Raw genomic sequence first — 26,038 nt, forward strand, 5'->3', positions numbered from 1 at the left:
CGCCACATTTCGTTCACTTCACGAAGATATGTATTCAGGAATGCTGAAGCGTTTTTTCTCAGTGTAAATTAGTCAAAGCTCTGCCACCTCTAAACGTGTAAACTTTCACACTATTTACAGCAAACAGTTTTCTTGTTGCTGTAGTTTCATCACTTGCGCCTGTGATTATTGTGACTACTTAGTGATAATGTTTTTGTTTTTATTGTTGCCACTGTGGCATAATTTATAAATAACCGAAGCGTTACAAATTACGAATGCTTAATGATGCTGGGCGCTATCCGTCTTCTGCCTATTGTTGTTGCCATTATATTTATTATTTTAGTTCTCTCCGTTGTTGTTGCTGCTTTAATTACTGCTACCACTCGCATAATTGTTGCCGTTTGTTAGCCAGCATGGGGGGCAAACATTGGTTGGCGGAGAAGGCCCCCGACATTTATAACGGAGTAATATTTATGAATACTCGCGAGTTGTTGTAGCTATTATTTTTGTTTGACTATTGCTCACAATGGAAGTCTGTGCAGGTGTTGAACAAATATGTATATATGGAGTTTCTGGTTTACGAGTCATCATAGTTCTACAGTTGCTATAATAATATGGTTGTTATAATAATATAACTACCAAAGGAGGGCATTTCAGATAAAGATTATTTCAGGATTTGAAGTTGATAAAGAGTTTCAATATGGTTAATTATATTTGTAATATTAATTAAAAAATCCTGAAAAATTTCGGGATCCCGAAAATACATAATTTATAATCCCGAAATGCAGAATTTATTTTTAGTTGTAAATAGCGAATAAAACATAAAAGTATGGTTAACTCAAAAATCCTGAAAATTTTCGGGATCGCGAAAGATTTTCTAAAATCCTGAAACATAGAAATTATTTTTTGTTGCAAATAGCGAATAAAACTTAAAAGTAATGTTAACTCAATAGTCCTGAAAAATTTCGGAACCCAGAAAATGCATTATTTAAAATCCTGTAATACAAATATCGTTAATATATGTATAACCACCGTTAGAAGGCCTTTGAGATGCTAAACATTTCGGGACTTTCGGTTGAAAATAGTTTCAAATAAATCATCATTTGCAGACAAGTTTAATAAATATTCATACAAAAATCCCGAATATTTTCGGGATCCCGAAACATATTTAATAACGCAATTTTGGTTTCAAATATAGCGAACTAAGTTGAAAGGCCACTATTTATGTCTTTAATATTCAGTATTTTAATATTTAAGCAGGTATACTTGTGTGTGTATGGTTGTACATTACTGTAATTTTATGCAAAAATAAATTTGTTGTTGTTGACAGTATCTATATATATTTACAACACATAGTCGCTTATACCTTTCCGCGGCTGTCTGCCTAATAAAAAAATGTCACTGCCGAGCCTCATAAATCGCACTGAGTCAACATGAAATGAAATAAATGCGAATATAATGGAAAATGTATGCGATACAATTTGTAGCGGCCTTGCGCACTGCTGCTACACATACTTATATTGTATATCAAGGATAATGTTACACATGCTTATCATAAATCGGAAATATATGCAAGAGAAATCGCGGCAATATTGATTAATTTTCATGAAGAATTTAAAAGAGATTTTAAACGCGTACTTTTTTGGCGAAAGCTTTTTTCATTTATGAGGTGAAAGCTTAAAAAAGCTTGCTTTGAACTTTCTTGCACGTTTTCTTCGATCTCCACGCCATCGTTACGAGTTACGTTACTCTGTGTCGAGGAATAATGATTTTGAATGAAGAAATTGCCCTTATCAGCGTTTAAGCCTGTCTATCTGCACGACTAACTACTACATTTTATACGTTCCCTCTTATAATTATGAATATCCAGCTGTAAATGGATCTGATTACAACTACTTCCTATTGAGCTTAGCATTAATAAGTTAAGCTACAAGTCGGTTGAAGAAGTATCGATGAACAGTTTGATCTACTTTTTCTTCATTTGCGATATATGTAACTGCTTGTCTTCAATCCAGTCCTCTATGGTCCGCATTTTAGCTTTTCACAAGCAAGTGAGGCGAAGTGCAGTCCAACAGCCGACCTTTCCGAACTGAAGAGTTTTCATTTATTGGTTTGATATCTCGTAACGCCACTGACTGCTGATAATTCAAGAGCTAATTCCTTGAACGATGCCCCCAACAACGTTGAATTAGGACAGTAATGGTGAAAAACTTATAAAGTTCATTCCAGTTTATCCAAAGTGGGTTAACCACACCTTAACCTAACTTAACTTTATACTAGCTTGAAGGACTCTATTCTACTACTACTGACTCGTATGTCAACGCGCTCAACTCTTAGGCGAAACACAAGCGTTGCTAGGCTGAGAGTGCGGGGAACAAACAACAACAGACCAACAAACCAATTTATTTTAATTTCTTTCACTTCAGACCACTTTCCACAGCTTGCCCAGTTCGGCAGTCCGCGCTCGAACGACGGCGGTCCAGTGAGCTCTGTGTCCGAGTCTGAGTTAGGAGTCCACAATTTTGTTGGCAAATAAACTAAAGCTGTTCGTGGAATAGTTATAAATGGGAGACATGTGTAAATAACTACAGCAACAACAACTAAAGCTTTGGCTACAACAAGCTGTGCGAAGGCGAATAAATAAAATGTGGAAAAAGCGCATATTTATAGCATTTGTCACTGACAGTCGTCGCTTTGGCTCTGAAGTGCGCTACAAGCCAGCGCTTTGACCACTACAAACACATACACATGCACGCACGCCGGCAAGCACTCGTGTACACTAATTTCGTGTGTGCAACACCAGCGAACTCCCGTTTTTGTGGCGCACAATATTTGACGTGTAAATTTTGGCGTTTGCTGTTGTGTGGCGGCAGGCATTGTTGTTGTTGTTGTTATTGTTGCCTGTTGGTTGTTTTAGTCAACACGACCACAAATGTTTACAAATACTCTACACAAATAGCAAATGTAAAGCGAAGAACAGCAAAAACAACAAAGGCACATGCTGCAAGGTCCTCTAATGTGGGGCTGGGGAATTTATATACATATATATATATATATATGTATATTGTTTTTTTGTTGCTGTTGTTTTAGTTATTTCTGTTGATTGCTGAACTCGAGTGAAATGCGAAGACAAAAAGCGAAAATAAACAAAAAACAACAACAACCAGCGTGTGTGTGTGACATACTAAGCGCGGAGTGAGTGGTTGTGGTTGTTGTGTGCCACTACTTTGACAGTTATGTTGTTGTGTCGCATTTTTCCACTGCTGCTGCTGCTCTTATTGTTGTTGTAGTTGCAGATTTTTATGCATTGTTCAGATTGTGAATGTTAACTGCTGCTGCTGCTTTTGCTGTTGTTTTTGTAGTTATTGTTGCTGCACATGTTGATTTAACGGCTTTGTTGCATACAAACGAGTTGCTCTTGTAGTTGTTATTGTAATTGTTGTTTGCTATTTATTTGCAATGCAAATTGTGTGCTGTGTGTGCGGCAACAACAACTAATGCGTACAGCTGCAGCTGTGTGTGTGTGTGCGTTGAAGTGCTTCGAGTGCATTTTGATGCGTATAAATAAGCGAACAACAACAACAATAAGCTTGTGTATATTGCATAAATATATTCATGTATTTGCAACGACAAGTTGCCACATACACACATAGAGTTGCATATGCAAACACATTTAAATAGAAGCAAGTGCTTATACACGCACACGCGGACACACACATACAAATACACTCAGAGATATGCATTTTGTTTACCCACATTTGTATGCACAAAGTTGCATTGCATTAATGCTTAATTCCAACGTTTGCATGTGTGCGTGCGTCTGCATATCGTCTTTGTGTGTGTGTGCGTGCGAGTTGATGAATCACATGACAGTTGTACTGTTACAAAATTTCAAATTCATTTAGTAGAAATGCATCAAATATTTTTATAAGTTTTGTAGTTTTTTACTTTTCTCTTCCCTTCTCCGTATTCTTCTTCTTACGCTCAAAACGAATTTCATGCACGTTTCTCTGTGTGCAGCAATAAAACCCACATTACCGTAATGAAATGCAAATCAATATATTCTAATCTCCGATTTTCGACCATTCATTTGGCATATAAATGTGAAGAAGACTTCGAAAAGTAAATAATAGAAATGTCCACACAATGGTATTACTCAGCAGTTGAGTGCTGTAAGAGCTTAGAAGTGCTCAAGTTTCGTTGTAATGCTATAAAATTATCAAATTTTTGCAACAAATGACGGAATGTGCAAAATTTTATTCAACAAAAGAGTAAAATAGTGAAAAAAATGTTAAAATCTCTGATATTTTTAGACTCTAATTGATTCCATGGGCAAAAATTTATTAAAGTTTAATATTCTAAGTAACGAAGAATGTTCTGTAAGTTAGAAATTGGTGGCTCAATTGGCTATCTAAATCTTTCTGTCCCTCTCCTTTGCGGTCGTGAGCTCTGTTCCGCTCTCTATCTCTATTTCTCTCTTTCTCTCTCTCTCACTCTTTTTCTCTTCCTCTCTCTTCTCTCTCTTTCGCTTTCGAGAAATAAAGAGTCTGGCACAGTTTTTCCCTCTCTCTTTATTTTTCTTTCCTTTTTTCTTTAAACCTTTCTTTCGTTCTCTCTTCCTTTCTTTATCTCTTCCTTTCTTTCTCTCCTTATTACGTTCTTTTTTCTCGCTCTTTTTCTTTCTTTCTCCAACTGTTTAATCTTTCTCTTTCTTTCTCTATTTATTTCTTTCTCTATCCTTTTTCTGTCTCTCTCTGTTTTTCTTAATTTCGTTTTCTCTCTCTCTCTCTTTTCTTTTCTTTTCTTTTCTTTCTCTCTTTCTTTCTTTCTTTTTTTCTTTCTTTAGCTCTCTATTTCTTTTTTTCTCTAAAAGGTTTATCTCTCTCCTTCTCTTTCTTTCTCTATTTCTTTCTCTATCTTATGTTCTTTTTCTCTCGTTTTTGTTTTTTTTCTCTCTCTCTCTCTCTATACTTCTTTATCTCTCTTTTTCTCATATTATATCTTATCTCTCTAACTTATGTTTTTGTCTTTTCGGTTATTACATCACCTACGCCAGCCAAGCTCTCTCTCAGGTTTCGAGCTCTGCAGTGACCAAAGTCCCTCTCTCACTCTCTTTCTCAAATAGCGCTTGCGGATTAATCCTTGTAATCTATTATATAGCTAAATCGAAGATAATTTTCACAATTATAGATATGCTTGAGAAAGAGTTCGCGAGCAGTCAGCGGAGATAAATTACAAGACTTCAAAGAATCACCTCAGGAGAATGTTTTTTATTTAGCTCAGCGTGCCTGTCCTCTCTTAGAGTCCACTGGCGAAGAGTCCAACCAGCCAACTTCAACAGAAATTCCAACATTTATAATTAGATCAACAAAGTTCGGTTGTTTGGCTGTTAAAGACTTCGAAACTGGTTTCAAATACTTCAAACTCCGTTTTGAGCAGTTTTTACGGTAGTCATGTGTTTATTTCTGCATATCTCTGTTGGTCGTATTTAAATCATTCGTTCAACTATGTCAATTAACCGGTGGATGGGTTACGAGCAAGGGATAATTCTCTAAATTCTCTATGCCGATCTTTATTAGCGAGTTTTCTAACTAATCTTTGATATTTGGAAGTCGTGAAAACTGGGATTAAAAAAATACTTATGTGGTAACCACGGGACTAGTTAGTAGGTGGATGTATAAGAATATGGACAAGACATCGGGTGCGTGTTTGTAAGGCTTGACTACGCAAAGAAACAAATCGGAAATTCGTTTTCATTCGCCTTCTGATCCTTTTATATAACAAAATTCATAAAATTATTTCTTGCTTAGCCCTTACGACAGCCAAATTTTTCCTCGCACACTCTACTCACGTATCGGAAAAATAAACAGTCGACTCCGGTCAAAGTGTAATGTCTTACATCCGCTGAAGCGTCCACATAGCCGTATGTGAGCTGCTTGTTTACCCGCTTTATATACTTAACCATTACACACAATGGCGTGCTCTTCATAAGCTTGCGTTATTTATGCACTCCCGCACACACGTAGAGACCGGCCGACGAAACCCGCTGTGAATGCCACAAAGCCACAATACTCATAAACTAGACAAGTCAAAAGGCAATGATATTTGGTTCGTTGAGTAACCCGAGCAGGACAAATGGCGTCCGTCCACCCAATGGCATCTCATAGCCAACCACTCCGGCCATTTACGTCGCCGGGCGTCACGTCAACGCATCGTATGCTGTGCCGTAAGTCGCTGCTTCTACCTGCCTGAGTCCACTGGCATTTATCTTTCTGCTTTGTCGAAGTTCAAGTGCGCTCAGAAATAACAACCAAACAATATAAGCTCTTATAAACAGTTGCACAGACGCATGGACAGACACACAGTTAGACAGGCAGACAAAGCTTCACGAAGACCCAGGTAGAATCAAAGTGCTGACAAGTTGTCAAGCTGAAAGCAAAGTGCAGACAGTCTGCCGGCGTGTGGAAAGCGCAAGAGTAAGCGCCAACTTCGTCAAACAATCGTCAGCCATTAGCTCCGAACTGCCAACCTTCCGTCTACAACCTGCCGTCGGTTGCTGCGACCCTTTATGCTTCGCATTCAAGCTGTGGTTCCGCAGTTGGTTTGCACAAGACATGTATGCGTTGCGTCCATTACGCAATGACGCATGCGTTTGTATGTGTGCGTACGGCAGTACGAGTTACGTCCGGTCATCCATTTAAATTTTCTGTGAAGCGGATTAAATTTAATTACTTTATGGACCCACGTGAGTGGCAGACGGCCAACTGCTGAGCCCAGTCTTGTTCTGCTCCGTAGCCTGGCACACGAGCAAGCGTCTTCGGCTGCATGGCCGGCGCGTGCGTTGACTCCGAGGCGTGCAGTGTCTCATTGGATCCTGCTGCTTAATGACCACTAGTAGCTGTTATCCTGCGGTGTCTTTGTACACAAATGTGAAGTAATTCTTGTTTTAATGAGAATACATTTTCATGTTCGGTTTCGGTGCGAGCCAAATCGTATTAAGTAATTTTTGCCAAAACCAAACAAACATTGAAGCAGCGCACCGGGGGGTAATTTTAGAGCACACAAACTTTCCGTACATTAACTAAAATATTGGTTTTTGGGCAAAGGCTAATAGCTGTCACGTAAGACTCTGTCACCGTTGCTTTTATAAACCGACATGTCACATGTGCAAATTACTTGAGGGTTAGCCAGAGGAAGACGGCGGTTGTGGTGGAGGTGTTAGTGTAATTTCTTGTTCTTCTTACGCATTAATATGTACGATAATTAGTGCTGTGTTGGTTTCTCTATAGTCTGAAGGTGCTAAGCGCCCTTTACTACGAGTTGGAGTGAAAGTATGTGATGTTTGGTTAAAACCATGTCTAATTGTCGGAAAAGTGGAGTTTTAGAGCAACTTACATATTGTTGCAGGCTAGTGCCTTAAAATGTGATACATAATAAGCTCAGAGTAGTTTAAGGTGGCTGTTTTCACCGCTGGCGTTTACTGTTTAAGATCCCAAAAACAATTCCACGGCACATGGACTCTGTATATCGAGAGTTTTTGTTGTCTCCAAAGGTCGTGCAATCTGGAAGTGGAGTCTAGAGATTTATTCTCATGCCATGTTAAGACAACAATCTTTCTGGTCGGCGAACATGAGCCAGTCTCTCTTACAGTTTCCGTAAAGATAAAACAGGTATTACAGAATCTAGCTCTCGAGTTCCTCTTGGTAGAAACGCGTATAGAATATTTGTCTGAATAAGTAACCCGGCTAATTTCTGTTACATTCAGTTATCCTAAATAATTTTTTGGTTGTCGTTAACTTAATGTAATAGAAGTGGTTAAATCATCCGGACTAGGCCTCATAGTCGGCAAAAAAAGGTTTTTGATGTGCAGCTGGCCGGCTAATCCTGTGAAATGATGCCCCTTCCTTCCTTCATGTCGGTGGTGATGTTAATACCAATGCGGGATTTAAGGTGAATACTGTCCGTCGGCGGATTAGGGTCGCGAGGTCGACAACTTCCTACCCGAAGCTAATTGATGGACGAGGATACAGACGACGCAAAAGTTAGAGGACAACGATTACAGACTACTGACATGAGCGGAAGCAATAGTCTACCCAAAGCTGTCTTGCTGAGTAAAAAGAAGAAGACAATACAGGGTTTGTCCGGAAAGTAATAGGACTGATTTTCTTCCACCGCGACTGTACTTCGGAGCGTACGCGCACCGACTGGATTCGGTAGAAGGCGTTCCTAGCTAACGAACGAGCGGCTGGTCAATTGTCTCCGAGCACCTGGAGAGTTAGGACAAACATTTTCGCGCGACGTGTTTCTGTGAGTGGCACAAGCTGAAAATGTAGCGTTCGTTAGAGCAGAGATACGCGATTGAATGCTGTGTGAAACTCGGTAAATCTGCAACAGAGACGTTTGATATGATCAAGCAGGCTTACCCAGCTATTGCTTTAGCAAGCAGTGTTGTGTTTCGGTGGCACCAGGTCTTTTTGGTGGGCCGGGAAAAGGTCGTTGATGAATGAGTAAATCCAAAGTGAAAACGGTGCTCATTTTCTTTTTTGACATCGAAGACATCGTCCACCATGAATTTGTTCCTTCTGGATAAACCGTCAACGCAATGTTTTACGTGGAAGACCTCAAGAGACTCAAACGAAAGGTCAATCGGGTCCGACAAGACATCGCAGCCGATTGGAAGTTGCACCACGACAACACCCCGGCTCACACCACTTTTCTTGTGAAAAGCTACCTAACCAAGGCCGTCATTCCAACGTTACCGCAGCCACCCTACAGCCCAAATGTGCCCCCTCCCGGAGTTTTTGTGGTTTCTTGCCTGAAAAGGCCAATAAAAGGCAAGTATTTTGAGACGACAGAGGGTATCCAAGTAGCATGCATCTCGGCTCTCCAGGCTATTCCGGAGAATGCCTTCCGCTGCATCGAATTTTGAAAGTTTTTAAAGAATTGTAACGATTGGTTCAATAAATTTTTTTAATCGACTCAGTGCTATTACTTTCGGGACAAACCCTGTATATTAAACCAGAGGACAATGCAACCCTGAGTCGATGTTTTTTCCGCTTTGGTGTAAAATTCTTCATCGTTTCATATTCCTTTCATATTCAGATCAAAATAGAACGCATACCTGCACTTTTATCGCTCCAATTGTTAAAGCCACTAGAGGGAGCATTTTGAAAATATTGCGCATCCGCCATGGACGCCCATAAAATTAACTCCGAAAGCCACAATGTGTCTTTGCAATTGTCTAATTGAGCGAAAGCAACTTCAATTATAGAGTTGAACTCGCTTGAGCGCGCATTTATTTATTACTTTGTGTAAATTCTTAGTTCTTTACGCCTCGGCGCACAAAGAAAAATATTTCGGAAAAATTCACAAAAAAAAACTCTCTCAAGCAAATAATTAAAATGCAGCAAAGGTGGGAGTATCGGTTTGAAGAAGCGCTCCACTGCAAGCTGTGCATAATAAAATAACATTTTCGCATAAAATGAAAGACCAAACGGCGCTTAGAGTAAGAAATAAATTTAGTTTGAATAACAAAGGAACTTTTGGAGCGTACAAAAGGAATGTCGCACAAAAATTCTATACAAAATTTAAGCTTTCTATTGAAACATGAGCACGTTTGGCAACAAAATAAAAACATGCAATAACAACAACAAAATTGAAAATGACAACAACCAATAAAATTTGCATACACACGCATACCGCAACCGGCAGCAGGTATTGCATATTAATGAGCGCCCGCCAGTGGCCTTGTGCCTGCGGCTGAGCGACGGCCGCCCGGGGGACGCAGTGGCGGTCAATCCTTTCATTGCCCACCTGCTTGCAGATTTGGCCAGCGATTTTCAAGCATTTTCGTGTATATGCATTTATATGTGTGTGAAACTGTGTATATGTGTGAAATTGTGTATATGTGTATGTGTGTGCGTGTTTGCATTTGAAAATCGCTTACGCATTTTGCATAACGGTGCATGCAGCAAACGCTGGTGTGGAATTTTCAAGTAGCGCGCTCAGATAAATAACTACGTGCGGGTGTCTGTGTGTGTGTGGCTATAAATTATTGTGCATGTGTGTGTGTTTGCTTAAAATGTAGTTTTTATGCCTGCAACGTTTGCCTTTGTATTTGTGGCTTTTTATGCGAATTGATTTTAATTTTACGAGAATTGTTTTACTCTCGCCCTCAGTCCCTTATGCAGTTGTGCTACTTTTTGTTGCATTTTACTGCTGGCATTTTTCTGTCCTTTCATGCGTTTTTGGCAACCCTTTACTTTTATGGTAGCTTTGGTGTTTTGCATGAGAATTGTCGCCGAAACGAGCTGGCCGTCGACACCTGCCGCTAACCACCACCAACAAAAAAGTGGTATAAAGTATATTATTTTAGAGCTGTTGCAAATTTTTTCAATTATCCTGATAATGATATCGCATCCAAAGAGGTTACAGCTATTAAATTTTACACATATTACGTGCGATATATCCTGCCAAGGATCTGATGATTAAACAGCCTGCAAACCACTCAAAAGAGACATGATATCTTTCCTTTTGGACCACAGTTTTAGGGGAGCGGAATTGTTTTTCGGTCTGGAAGGCTCTCTCTTCACAGGAAGCTATGCAAATACAGCATGTCCGCTTATAATTCTCTTCTGTCGGTTTTCGTGGACTCAATCAATTCATATTTTAAGAAATTTTATAATAGAATATTACCTGCTTTCAAGAAATTTTCAATTTTTGCCTAAAGTTCTCATTGCAAGAACAATAAGAACAGTCGATAAACAGAATTTCTTCCAGAGAAGCGTTAGCATAACTCGAAGGATCTTAAAAAGGTTCTAAGCTTGTACTTATACTGGCTTCATGAAGCAGAACCGATATATAATATTCTAAATTCTATTATTTTTTATTTTACGGGATCGAATCCGTTTTTGGGTGTCTTAAGAGCTTTTATCACATTATGAGCTTGTTTTTGAGCTCTCATTGCGTTGTTATTTTGTTTTATTTATAATTGCGGATATTAGACAAATCCATTGTGGCTGTTTTTGGGCGCCTTATGAGCTTTTATCACATTATGAGCTTTTATTTGAGCTTTTATTTGAGCTTTCATCGCGTTATGTTATTTTATTTTAATAATTGCCTTATAATTGTTAACATTAGACAAATCCATTGTGGCTGTCTTGGTGCCTTAAGAGCTTTTATCACATTATGAGCTTTTATTTGAGCTTTCATCGCGTTATGTTATTTTATTTTATTTTATTAAGTGTCATATAATTGTGGATATTAGACAAATCCATTGTGGCTGTTTTGGGGCCTTAAGAGCTTTTATCACATTATGAGCTTTTATTTGAGCTTTCATCGCGTTATGTTATTTTATTTTATTTTACTAAGTGTCATATAATTGTGGATATTAGACAAATCCATTGTGGCTGTTTTTGGTGCCTTATGAGTTTTTAACACAAGATGAGCTTTTATTTGAGCTTTCATCGCGTTATGTTATTTTATTTTATTTTACTAATTGTCATATATTAGACATCGCGTTATATTATTTTTTTTTATTTTATTAAGTGTCATATAATTGTGGATATTAGACAAATCCATTGTGGCTGTTTTTGATGACTTATGAGCTTTTATCACATGATGAGCTTTTATTTTCAAAAAATTCTAGATATAAGACAAATCCACCACATTTTCATGGTCTTAAGCTCATCTCTCATCAGATCTCCTTGAACTGATAATTGAGACACGTAATAATTGATTAAGATTTCAAAAGGTCGGGCGAAAATGAAATATGAAAAGTGTTGACGCCTAAATTTTCGAATTTAATGCTACGCTAGAAACATTAATATCACATCAGGTTTCGTGCTAACGATAAATAAATTATTTGTGCCTTTTGGAGATCCCTTACACCCTTTACTCTAACGTTTAGAAGCCTTTTGAATGTTTTCATATAATCTTTTACACTTTTCCAAACCATGCAAATTAATTCCGCAATTGTATTTGCTCTCTTTGCAGCACTGTGGATCGTTTGTGGTCGATTACGGAGGATTTGAATATTTTATACAAAGAGAATTGGACACGTCTGGCCGCGCAGGAAGTGCAACATTTCCAGGTAAGTGTCGGCGCTTGACTTTAACATAAAAATGCACGAAAAGCAATTGAATGCCAGCGCAGGCAACTTATATTGAGCCATAAATGCACACACACACAGACACAACCACAAACGCTTATTAAACACCAGCTGCCTGCTCAATATGCACACTAACTATTCATTGCCGATTTCTATTACTGCCGTTGACTTGAGATGTGACCATTGTTGGCCGATTCATTTATTCAAATGTCCAGCAGCCAAAAATTGTCACATACACACACTCATACGGTGACGCAAAAGTGTTTATGTGCTTATGTACAGTTACACTCGTGCATGACTTGCTTGTTTCACTTTGTAATTTATTTAATGGTGCCGCACACACGCACACCCGTGTCTTTTTCTTGCTAGTTTATGGACTCGCTTGCGTACACATACATATATGTACATATGTATGTGAATGTGTAGGTGTTTGAGTTGGTGTTTATGCATTTTCACATACTTATTTACATACTTTGTTGGCTTGCTTGCTCGACTTCATTGTTTCTACTTGACTGGCTGCCACACATACACAAATGACAACATGTACGAGTAGACTGACACTTGCATACATACGTGCGTGCAGGCTCATCAATTGTGCTTTTTATACCCTGAACGGAACTTGTATAGTAAGTCTGCCACGTGTACTAGATGTGTTATATAGTATATGAAGCGTAGTCGAAAAAGTCTTTTCGTATTTCTAATCAAATTTTAACTTATTTTTTTATATTTATAACGAACTTTAATGAACAAATGTGTACCATTTTGATTGAGGACTTTTTCCATTTTTCCGCTAGAGGCATTATTCCATCAGTGTAAAACTTTTTTGGTTTCTCGGCGAAAAACTGCGACAAATAATTTTCACAGGCTCTCTTGAAGTCAACTTCACTTTATTAAGGGAGCTCTGCATTGACCGAAACAAATGGTGGTCCGATGGTGCAAGGTCAGGGCTATATGGTGGATGCATCAAAAATTCTCAGCCAAGCTCTTCCAGTTTTTGCCGAGTCAATAAAGATGTGTGTGGTCCAGTGTTGTCCTGATTGAAGACGAAGCCCTTTCTGTTGATCAGTTCTGGCCGTTTTTTCGATTGCTTGCCTCAATCTCATCAGTTTTTGAGAGTAAAAGGTAGAATCAATCGTTCGACCAGGCGGGAGGAGCTCATAGTGGATGATTCCTTTCCAATCTCACCAAACACTCAGCATTACCTTTCGAGGCGTCAATCTTGGCTTTGCGATAATTTGTTGAGCTTTACTCCGCTCGGACCATGATCTTTTTCGCACATTATTGTCGTGTTTGATCCACTTTTCGTCTCCTGTTGCCATTCGCTTCAGAAATGGTTCGATTTCATTTCGTTTCAGCAAAGAATCGCAAATGTTAATTCGGTCGATTATTTTTTCACAGACAATTCATGTGGTACCCAAACATCGAGCTTCTTCTTGTAGTTAGCCTTTTTTAAATGGTTCAAAGCCGTTTGTTGATGAATTTTAAGTTCCTTAGCGATGTCACAGCTGCTTATGTGACGGTCCTGGTCAACTTTTTCAACAATAGGTCGACCAGAGCGAGGTACATTTTTCACTTCTCCCCCTGCCGAATTTAATTTTTTTAAATGAAGCTTTCCATCACTATTTAGTATGACACAATGTGATTGGTAGCACTGGAGATACGTATAGGACTACAGCAATCTCTATCGAGATTTCGTTGTGGAGGGTATTATAGCTTCGTTATAACCGAAGTTAACGTTTCATTCTTGTTATTTGCTGTTGTTGCACGTGTCCACCTCGTTGTTGTCAAGGCACATATTCCCGTATACACTTATATATGTGTGTGTGTACAATAAGTTAACATGCAAAGCACATTCTAGCATTTTCAGCAGCTCTAAATGTTTGTAATGCGCTTGAAAGTGTCTGCGCCACCACTCACACTCATTCGCATGCACATTTTCCTATTCATTTTCATTTTCGTTTTCGTTTCTATTTTCAAAAAAAAGACAGAAAAAAAAAGATATTGGACACTCATTGCTCAGCTGCTGCACTGAATTATTCATTTAGTTTACTTACTCTCACACTCGCACACCCATTTGCTTGCCAAATCACTTACTTAACCAAATATAGTATGTACTGTACTCATGATTTCTCTGCTTGTGCTTCTTCTTCCCGCAGGAGACCTTATTGCGCGCCGTTCGCCAATCGAAAATTTATCAACCCGGCGAACAAATGAATCCACCCACACACAAGTGGACTTATGCATCGGCGTTTCTTTACTCATTAACATTAATTACAACAATAGGTGAGTACACAACAACAACACAAAAATCTTATCTCTACCATATACATATGTAGTATATACTTGTAAATAAATAACAAAGGCTTTATCTGTAACATTGACACACAAATAATGAGCTTGTGCCTTCGACCGATTTCCCATCAATAGAAATGCACTCTATTGTGTGTGTGTGTGTGTGTGTGCATGAATAAGTGTTTGTGCTGCTGTTGGGACACGCGCTAGTTTATCTATTCATTTGCTACTCATATGTAAGAGGAGAGTCAACGTGTTGTGCGACCTCTGGAATGTTTAATTTCCTAGTGGGGGGTATGGTGGAGGTTGCGGGAAAATTGCTGCAGGGTAGATGTGTAGCTATAATTATTTCGGGTAGAAAATTATTGGAATGACAAGCAAATCGAAAGATGAGTGTCATTGAAACGACTTAATGATGTTGACAAAGTGAAAATCAATACAGGGTGACTCAGAATATATGTAAATGAAGGTACACAATATATTTGGAAATGTTTATATAAAAAAATTGTTTTTAGTTAACATTAAAAACATTTTGTTATTACAATATAACAACTTTTAACAATTAATTTTTTTATAAAAACAAAATAATTTTTTGTTTTTTTAAATTAAAAGTGTTTTCAAAATTTAAAACTTTTTTTATTCTTTTTTTTTTACTTTCAAACTTTAATTTTTTAATTTCAATTTTTTTTTTTAAATTTCAAATATTTTTTGCTTGATGGTATTTCCGAATATTTACACATAAAACATGTTTTCCAAGAAAAGATATGCATATTTAAATTTTCACAAAATAGAAATTGATAAAAAAAAACATAAATAAAAGTTTAAAATTTTGCATAAAAAAATTAGTTTCTGATTTTTTTAAAATTTAAAACTTTTTTTTAATGTTTTTTTATTTTCAAACTCGTTTTTAATTTTTTTTAAATTTCAAAAAATTTTTTTAATTTTTTTTAATTTAAAACTATTTTAACGAAAATTTTTTTTTATTTTATTTTCAAATATTTTTTGGTAATGTTGTTTTTAATTATTTGCGCATAAAAAATGTTTTCCAAGAAAAGATAGGTTTAATTTTTCAAAAAATAAAAATAGATAAAAAACATAAATAGAAAACTTAATTTTCGAACCCTTTTTCTCGTATAATATTGAAGCATTGTTACGCAATTCATTGAAATATAGGAAAAGTGCAGCAAGTGCTTAATAATATACCGGGAAGAGCGGGCAGCGCTCAAATTAGCCAAAAATTAAGAAAACTTCCGATACTTGCGCGAGCGTGCAAACTTTGCGAAATTTCATGAATTTTCAGAAACTCGCTCGCAAACAATACACAGCGCATTTATTTTGCACAAATAGTTGTTTGTGTGTGAGCTGCGTGCACATGCTTACCATAAACTTTTACTTTACTTTTTGCCACGGCGTATGAGTAACATTTTTTATGCGAAAGCATTTATTAATTAAAAGCGCGCGAAATCTTACAGCGAAAGCGGCCACTATGGCGTATGAGTAACGCTTCGTAAGAGGCTACGCATAACATTTATGCAACCAAATTTTGGGGCTTCAAACTCCACAGTATGCGCATTTCATAAAAGTGCAGATAATTTTCTTGCAGCCAAATATTATTTTAACAGTTAATTGCTTGGTCAGCGTTAGCATTTCCTTTCTGTACTTTTTCGACGTGCACTGTGCACCGCGCGCTGCTAAGTAGTGCGCCTGCTTAACGCTCTTAAGCCGCCCCATCGCACTAATACCCTGATTACTTATTTATGCTCATAAGCTTAGGCGCCATCTGCCCTCGCTTCGAATACAAAAGAAATAAGCTGCGCTCCCTTCTCCCTTAATAGCAAAATAACCAGCAAAATAGTAGCACAGTGACATACTGCGCTGCTGAGCAGTGACATAGAAACGGAAGGAGAGCGGAAGACGTAAGCAAAATCATTTGAGCTCAGCGCCGCGCTTCTAGGCAAAGTGGCTGCTGTCCATTGAGTTAAGAGCGACGACAACAAGGACGAAAAACGTGTCTGAGTAGCTGGACAGAAATATTTGTGTATGAAGCGCAGACCAAAGGCGTTCAATATTCGCTGGCATTGCATTTATCACGTAATTGAAATTAATTTCTGCTTAATATTGGCTGTGCTTAGTTTCTTTCGCTTGTTTTTCCGCTCCACCACTCATATTTTATTTACTAAATCAATAAGCTGTCTCGTCGTAAGTGATATGGGCTTATGTGAATTCACTTATGCTGCCTCAGTGATTGTAAAAAAAAAGTTTGCTTCATATTGGCACAACATATGTATGTGGTTGCACACTACGTATGAGCTACTAATTTGCAGGCTATTTAAACATTTTTTTTTTGTTTTGAGAGCGAGGGGAAGTGGGTTTCAGGAAAAGCGCTGCATTAATTGTCTAAGACCGAAATCTCCAGTCGCTTGTTGAAAGTATGATGTCTCATAATTCTTTCTTCGCTTTTCGGACTAATGCTAAGTGCTAGAGGCGACATATGTACGGCGAAAACAGCTGTTTGATAATAATAATTAATGAATTGATATAATTTGCAACGTTTGTTTTAATTTTTCTGTGTCCTAAATATCTCTGTTTCATCGCTTAAAGCTTCATGATGATGTATAAATTTGTGAAATATCCGAGCGCCCAACGGTCATAAAAACAAATTATTTCTTACCAAAATATACCTAAATTCTAAGAATAAAATATTTATTTTATGGCAACTCACGCTGACAGCCCTTTGTGCACACTGAAAGTCCCAGCGCCAGGCCGCAAATAAATAGCAAATCAAGAAATTGAAAATTGATTTCAACTCACTCATTTAGACTATTTTTCAACTGATTGGTTGCTCGCATGTGTTTGCACACATATACTTACATATATATGTGTGTGTGAGAGTGTGCTTATCTTCCTCGGCATCCACACATGTGTGCATTTATGCCCCGCAGTCAAGCGTCAAATTTTACAACGAAAATTTTATAGTAGGCAATAAATCGTTAAATGCTCTGGGGAGGAATGGCGAATGAGGCGTGCACCGAGATGAAGACGAAAAATATTAAAATGGCAGCAAAAGCAGCCATAACTATTTTGTGAGCAAATAAGTATATAAAATATAGCAATCAAGGAATGTGGCGCATGGAATTCCTGTGAATTTGTGGCAGCAACGAAATTGTGGCAATAATAATGGCAATACAGCTACTTTTGTATACGGCAGAATTAAAGAAGAAAATAGAATTGCAAGCCACATAAAAAAGAAAGCGTTAAAATGAGAGGTTGTGAGGCATAATGACAGACTGTATTGTATTGGAATGTGAGAAATTATCTGGAAAAGTATATGGAATAGAATATACACAGAAATTTGGTTTAAAAAGGTGTGACAAAGCGTTAAAAAATCGAAAAATTACATGGTAAGCCCGAAATTTCGGGATTGCTTTTACAAAAATCCGAAATTATATTAATAAAAATAAATCCTGAAATATGAGCAACCATTAAACTATACAAGTGCTGTTAAACCCGTGACTTCTGAATTGAAAACAAATTCCGAACATTTTTGTAATTTCGGGACTGCTTTTACAAAAACCTAAAATTATTTGAATAAAAATAAATCCATAAATATAATTCAAAATTAAACTAAACAAGGGATATTAATCGCGTGTTTTCGGGATTAAAAACAAATTTCGGGATTGCTTTTACAAAAACTGGAAATTATATTAAAAAATAAATACACCAATATAATTAAATACTAAACTAAATAAGTGCTACTAATCCCGTGGTTGCGGGATTGGAAAAATTTCGATAACTTTGTGAAATTTTAGCCACTGCTTAAAGTTGAAATTTTATCATGATCTTAAAAAATTCACAATTAGCCACTAATAAAATAAAAAATAACCAATATATTGGTTAGTCGAAAAAGTCTTTTCGTATTTTGTCAATAGATGTCGTTGAAGTCGTATATCTCCAGTGCTACCAATGACATTGTGACTATATATTTTTAGAGAGGTGAGATTTTAAGCTGTTCAAAAATGCGTGAAAATAATGACGAAATTCACTATATTTTGAAATTTGTGTATTAAAAAGGGAGGAATGCCATGTAAGCCACCCATGAAATTTGTGAAGTTTACGGAGACGATGCTGTATCAGTTCGTGTAGCACAACAATGGTTCGCTCGCTTCCGTTCTGGAATTTTCGAAATTTCGATTTACACTGATGAAAGTTTTACACTGATGGAATAATGTTTCTAGCGGAAAAATGGCAAAAAGTGGTCGACCAACATGGTACATATTTGTCTATTTATTTATCAGTATAAATACAACAAGAAAATAAGTTGAAGTTTGATTAGAAATACGAAAAGACTTTTTCGACTACCCAAATTATATTCGGAATATGGCTTCAGGATGGATATTATCAAATTCCAAAATTACCAAAAAATAGCATTAACTACTTTGGTTGAATAAAGATTGGTAGAAGACCACATTAAATTACTTTGACAGTGTTAAGTGTCTTCAACTGTAAAAAGTTAAAAAAGAAATAAATGAGAAGAATACCAAACTACAATGTCGAGCAAAATTTTTGACATATTTTTCGCTACAAATATGCGGGCGTACCGTTAAGAAAACCAAAATTAAATTTAAAAAAACAGAAGAATTGATAGCAAGAAAAACTTCAATAAAAGGTGAAAACTTTCGAAAGTTGCAAAAGAAGGAAAAAATAGCAAGAATTCAATAATAAAACGCAGAAATAATGAAATGTCAAATTCTGTAAAAAAATGTAATGATAAAATTGCGGAAAACAAGTCCCTTATCATGTCAGTATCAACGTATTCACGATGATCCCACTCACCGAGCGCCACTTACAAACACACACTGACACATGCGCCACACACTTTGTTTAAAATTTCCTTGTTCTTGTTGTTGCTGTTTCTGTTGTGATAGCCCCATTATCTGCGACATGGGCAAGTTTATTGAACATCATTAAGTTGAGCGTCTGCCGACAGCCAAGCCAACCGGATCACGAAGTAAAGTGAAGTGAAAGCAGAATGGGAGGAGGAAAAGAAGGCAACCTGCAGGAAGATGAGTGCTAGCCAACAACAATAAAAATAATAAAAAATCACAAAAAGGTTATATGATTTCATATAAAATCTTTGTGCTCTCAACAACAACAACAACAACAACGACAACCATTGTAAATTGTTGCCGTCGAATATGGTTAAAGGATATATGAGCGCAAGCCAAATGTCAAGGGGAAAATTTCGCGCATAAATTGTGTGTAAATCTTGTGGCCTATGTGGACCTATAAGTGGTGCCTTGATAAAAAGGGGTTGGAGATAGTAAATTTGATGGCGGAAGTAAATGAGGTGTGATGACGTCGTTAGCGGGCAGACTGAGATTGAGTGGATGAAGGGTGAGCGTAGTGAAAACTGTTACAAATAGTTTCAACTTGAGAGTGAGGGTGAGAGTGTGGCGAAGGAGTAAGGAAATAATGTAAAAAAGGCAGAACTCAAAAGAGAGGAATTTATGAGTTAGCGTGTATTGTAAAAAGTGGATTGAAAATATTTTTTCCGCAACTTTTTGCAATATTTCCTATTTGGCAATTTTTAATATTTTCTCTGATAAGCTTATATGTGGGAATTGAAGGTGAATATAAAAACAAATTTCCGAGAAATTTTCAAAAATTATGGAATATTATATGAAGTTATTTCTTTTGCGTTTCCTTTACCGATCGGTCAGTGTCTAGTTAGAACTCCTACAACAACGGAATGGTGGACCTTGCTGAGAGTAAAGGGTTCTCCGGACCACTTACGATTTACCCTGTCCCAGCAAGCTTATCAGCATTACAGTTTCCTGAAATACCGTTATGGCCAGCCACCCAAGCAAATATAATCATAAAATAACTCGCTGCTGTAGATAAGCAGTATATTCTTTAACGGGTTTTGAAAGCACGGCGAACTCAAGGCTAGTATCGCTGCCCTACTATCAAAGTGAACAGTCACCACTCTAAAGGAGACTGCAGTAGATATACTGTCTTTATGATTGCAAGACGTTGCTTGTTCAGGAGGGCTAAACTTGAAGCTGATGGAAAGTTCCCGACAGTGTACACCAAAATCCATAGCGCATTATAGACTTCACCATGGTTTCATAGAGCCAATGGTATATCTTTAGTGAGAGTCCGCACAAATGGCAACCGATGCCATCCTATCTCGGGTGAGCTCTAGATACCTAACTCTGTAAGCAGGTGGGATCTTTGTAGATCCTAGTGAAGAAAAACCACTTCGGTCTTGCTAGGAAGTGCCGAGAGAACTCCTTTTGAGGGGGGTGCCCCTACTCATATTCCGTTCTGCCTGCGCAATTCACTATTCCGCCACCATCGTTATATCGCAGAGAAGTTTGAAGGTCAGACGCTTAAAGTTCGATTCAACCCCAAACCTTTTCAAAGCTCTAAAGATCGCTTTCAGTAAACCGTCGTTGAATGCCCCCTCAGAGCCAGGAGACCAGACTGTGCAAGGAAGTGGCCACAGACTCACTTTGCAATAGGCATGCTATTCCCTTGTGAGTCGATTTGTTGGAATAGTACACCTTAAGTGCAGACCAATCAAGCTTTCCAACGTTTTAAGAAAAAGGAGAGGCTGATGGGTCTGAAATCCTTGGCCCAAACATGCGATCCTTTACCAGCGTTCTGAGAGAACGCAACTCTTACCTGCTTGCAAGCTCTGGTAACCCCATTTAACCTTTTTTTTTTTTTGATTTAATAATTTTTTAATATTTTCTTCTGAATTTTTAAAATCAATCACACAAATAGTCGAATTTAATGTGAGTTTATTGGAGTACATGATCCATAACCTTCAAAATGCACTCATTGCTTTTTAATATCCCTTGCTCGCCCTTATCGCTGCGCTCGTAATATTCATTTGTTTGCTTTGATATTTTCATCCAATTTTCCCAATTGATTTGTAGCAATTTTATGCTGTCAGAAATTCAATTCATTTTCCGGTGCCTTTCCCCACCGCCTTTCTTTCCCTCTGCAACCAACACCACCTTCGCACAAATGAAAATTATAACCGATTTTTCTTAGGCAACCGATGTAATTGATGTTGTTTTTGTCTTTTGATAATGTGCAAAAATGCGCCGCCAAGGTCCGTGAACTGAAGCAAAAATGGAAAATTTATTGTGTGTCAGCGCTGTGTTAAAGTCATAAATTACCAGGCTTGACAATAATTATATCCACAAAGCAGTCAGCCGCTATCTTCTAGCGAGAAAGGAAAGAAATGTGCCGCGCAAATGGCGGTGAAAACAAAGCAAATTGCGCGAGTGAAGAAGAAGTGGCTGGGGGTGGCCGAGCGAGTGAACAAATGCAAACAAAGGTTTGCATAAATTGAATAACAAATGAATTTCGCATTGAAATGTGATTAGCCGTGGGGTTGTAGGCGGCAAAGGGTGAGCGCAACGCGCTCAACACACAAATAAATGCCAAGAAGTAGGCGGGTGTGGCGGGAGGTGCGTTAATGGCGGCTGCGCTTGATTCACGAGTCGCGCTAGTAAGCCCCCAGACCCTTGCTGCTCGCTGTCTTCAATTTCTGTTTTATTTGTCGCTTGCGTGATTAAATATTTTCTATTCATTTCACTTCCATGCGCGCCGAATTTCTAAACATTTTGCACAATCGCGCTCACATACCGACATTGTGTAGCATAATTTATCAAATAGCTCATTTGTATTGACGCATATGCGCCGACGCAGTTTCACGGTTTCAAAGCACAAACACATGCACACTTTCTTATTTACTTGCAGCTGCTAATCATTTTCGAATCACAACAGAAACGCTTGTATAACAACAGATTGTGTACTGCCTTAGTTTTTGTTGCTATTGTTGTTGTAGTAGTGGTTGGGTTTGTTGTTGCTGTTGTCATTCTTGTGGCGCACAATGCTTGCTGCAATGACTGCCATTGTCGTGGTCAATCACAGCTCCAATTGCATAATTAATTAGTCAGTCGACAGTCGATCGACCACTCAGACGCACCAAAAATAAATCAGTAAGCTTGAACCTAATTTTAGATATACCATATATGTTTAGTCTGTGGAACTAAGTTTCCATTTATGCTGTCCAGTTGTTAATTATCAATTTATAGTGGCAAGCAGTCAGTGAATGAATTATGTAACGAATCAGACTTCGATTCGGTTATTCAGTGCATCATTGAACGAAGTTATCGGTCATTGCTCAAAATGTATGCTAGATTTTTATATATGGGATAGTTTGCTAAAAAGTGTTGGTTGCATAAGTCGCACATTAGAAAGTTAATTCTGTGGTAAGTCAGGTGATTAGTCATTCACAACTCAAATCAGAAATGCAGTCAGTTTTTCAATTGACCATAGATTTTTAAACTAAACTTTAATTAAATGAAATTATTATAACACGAAATCAGTTAGTCAAATCATTTATTCGTGAAATTTGCGTTCATGCAATTAGTCAATTAATACTCAATCGGACTGCAGTCAGCTATTCAGTCAGTCAGTATTGGAATCGATTACTATTATTGACTTTTTCACTTCCTTAGTCAATTAACACTAAGTCAGGCTGTCGTCAGTTATTTACTCGATTTTTTATAGAATTAACTAAGTAGACGATTCAATTGGTACTATTGAATTGATAAATTCCTTAGTTCCTTAGTCAATTAGTACTCAGTGGGACTGTGGTAGTCGATCTGATTGAAATCATTGACTTTATCAGTTCCTTAGTCAATTAATGTTCAGTCAGACTGCAGTCGGCTGTTTAGTCGATTATTCAGAGAATTTATTCAGTAGTAGTAATAAATTCTCAAATGGTCTTAAAATCAGTTGGCAGCCTCCAATCCTCTCCCCATTAATTGATGAGTTAAAAGCACATTAAACAAATATAAATTCAGTAATATATGCGCTTATAATTTTCAGAAATCTTTTCTTTTGCCAACATTCGAGCAGCAAGCCTAGACCCAATTTCCAAACCCTTTTTTCTGTCCTTCATAGAAAATAAACAAACATTAATCACATCACAAGCAGTCAAGTAATGCATAAATAATTCATGCAAGACAGACTCTTAGAGTGCTCCAGCACATTGCTAATGGTTGATAATGGAAATTTGAAGATAACTACTTTGCTTTAATTTAACAAATATCGAGTGCACCTGTGCGTATGAGTGATTTCCCATGTAAACACATAGACGACCAGAATTCATGCTGCAAATGCTTAGGAAATACAATATGTTTTAATTAAATAGGCATTTAAATATTGCTAATTGTGGTTCAATCCAGCTCGAGCTCGAGCAGAAAGTGGAAGTGACAAGTGGGACTTGCAGACTTAATTTTATTTCAAAACAATTTATCTTGTCTAAATTCCATCTGAATTGGATATGGCTAGTTGAGCCACAGCTTCAGTAATTGGCTTGTGTGAACGATTGTAGCTGCTTTCTTCTTCGTTATGAGAATCAAGTGGAGAGTGGGAAAATATAAGCCTGCAATCAGAAGGCTTCCTTTGCCTCACATGCCAGTTCAAATGTTGTTTAGCAGTTGCACTCAAAATTAGCTCTTGACACGTGTATTTTAATGCATGTGAGATGGTGAGCTTTCAAAGGCCATCTGGTTAGCTTCAAGTTATTAAAAAAATATGTATAATAATAAATAATTAAACAAATATGTACCTAGACGCTAGAGACATTATTCCATCAGTGTAAAACTTTCATCAGTGTAAATCGGAATTTCGAAAATTCCAGAACGGAAGCGAGCGAACCATTGTTGTGCTAAACTTCACAAATTTCAGTGGTGGCTTGCGTGACATTCTTCCCTTTTTATAAAAAAATTTCAAAATATAGTGAAATTCTTCATTATTTCCACTTATTTTTGAACAGCTGTAACTTTTTTTCAACTTCCCCGAATTTAATTTTTTTATAAGCTTAAAATCTCTCCTTTCCAACACGATATGAAATGACACAATGTGATTATTAGCACTGGAGATATACGACTGCAACGACATCTATTTACAAAATACGAAAAGACTTTTTCGACTACCCAATATATGTATGTTTTTTCAAGCAAAAATTTTTCTAACGGTGTGTCAATTTACAAGTTTAAAATAAATATGAAAATATTTGGTAGTTAAATTATAAAATTGTGTGTAATTAGGTTAGTATTCCAACTAGTTGCAATTGAATTAGTTTCTGGTTCTGAGTATAGAAGTTTATAGCAAATATTTAAGTCCAAAAGTAACTGCACTGTGAACTAATAAATAGTTAATGAATTTGCAAGTAACTAGTTACAAAACCAACGATTTTTTAACTAGTTCAAATATAATTGCACCAAATTCTGTTCAGTCACAAAAATAATAAAATAGTGAATATTTAAGTAGTTTGCAAGTAACTAGTTACAAAACTAATGATTTCGTCAGTTCAATTGTAATCACACGAAATTTCGTTAATGCGCAAAAATATATTTAATTGCTAATTTACAGCTTATCACGTATTGCCCTTCACTTTCCGGACATACATACATAAAACACCTGCTTTTTTCCTTAGCCACTCAGATCATCAGCATTTTACTGTTAATTCCATTTAAATTTTTAAATAGAGTTTCCACATAACTTCTATAAATATTTTTACTACCGTAATTGTGAAGAATTTTATGATGACATGTGAAGGCTGCGCAAAGTATTTTTTTGACACATATTCATAACGATTTTTTTTAGTGAGCAAGCGAAGCAAGCGAAAAAATGCATGGCATTCGCACGTTTATTTACAGGGCATGCGGGTTTGTTTTTTTTTTTTTTTTTTTGGCAAAAAATAGCATGTAACGCCAAATAATCACTAATAACATTTTTACTGTTATGATAAGAATTTTTATTGCCACATTGTTGCTGCTTTTTAATTATGACAACATTTTTGTTGGCGTTCAACAACTTTTCTCGTCTGCGGGCAGCGCCTTTGTTAGGCCACTTTTCATGACACACACACACGCTGCAAATATTAATGTGCTCATTTGAGTTTTTGTGGCAAGCAGTTACCAAATTGTTTTTGTGTACGATTTTATAAAGTTATAGGCAATTTTCATATGTTATTAGCCGCAGGGGCTGATTTCATACAACAACTGCATACATTTCAATTTTTTCTCCCAAACCAACAACAAAAAGCATTAACACTGGCAATAGCTCGCGCACTTGTCTATTGATGGCCCATTAAGTGACGCAGGGCTGCCAATGTATCACACGCATTTAATATTAAAATAAATTTTCATTTTTGTGGCAAGACGCAAATGTTGACATTAAATGTAATTTATAGCTAATTAGGTTTTTAATAAAATGCCAAGGCGACATTATGTAAACATGTGGCATGAAAATAAAAAAAAATACTAAATTTATTACTGAAATTAATTTTGAGCTAATTTAGTTTTGAGTAAAATTAAAAAAGATTAAATCTTAAAATAAGGAACAATATATATTTATTTAATTAAAATTGAAAATAACTTGTTATTAATCAGTTTGAAATTAAATTAAAAATGCTTAATTAAATTAAAAAAAAAAATTAGAAAAAAATTAAAAAAAAATCAAAAAATAAAACAAAAAATTTAAATTTACAATAAAAACCTTAAGAAGAACTCAAATCTGCACCAGATTTGCATTTTATAAGGTTAGTTATTTTAAACCTTAGAG

The 26,038-nt window shown here is 36.8% G+C and overlaps 1 protein-coding gene across 1 annotated transcript in view; it reads left to right on the forward strand.

Moving 5' to 3' along the window:
- The window catches only part of LOC120773352, a 188,920-nt gene that overhangs the window by 51,540 nt on the left and 111,342 nt on the right, over positions 1-26,038 (forward strand). Inside the window, 2 exon segments of the mRNA XM_040102172.1 lie at positions 11,974-12,070; positions 14,245-14,371. Of these exon segments, the coding sequence (XP_039958106.1) occupies positions 11,974-12,070; positions 14,245-14,371 (224 nt within the window).

Source organism: Bactrocera tryoni, chromosome 4 (genome assembly GCF_016617805.1).
Source record: "Bactrocera tryoni isolate S06 chromosome 4, CSIRO_BtryS06_freeze2, whole genome shotgun sequence".
Lineage (NCBI taxonomy): Eukaryota > Metazoa > Arthropoda > Insecta > Diptera > Tephritidae > Bactrocera > Bactrocera tryoni.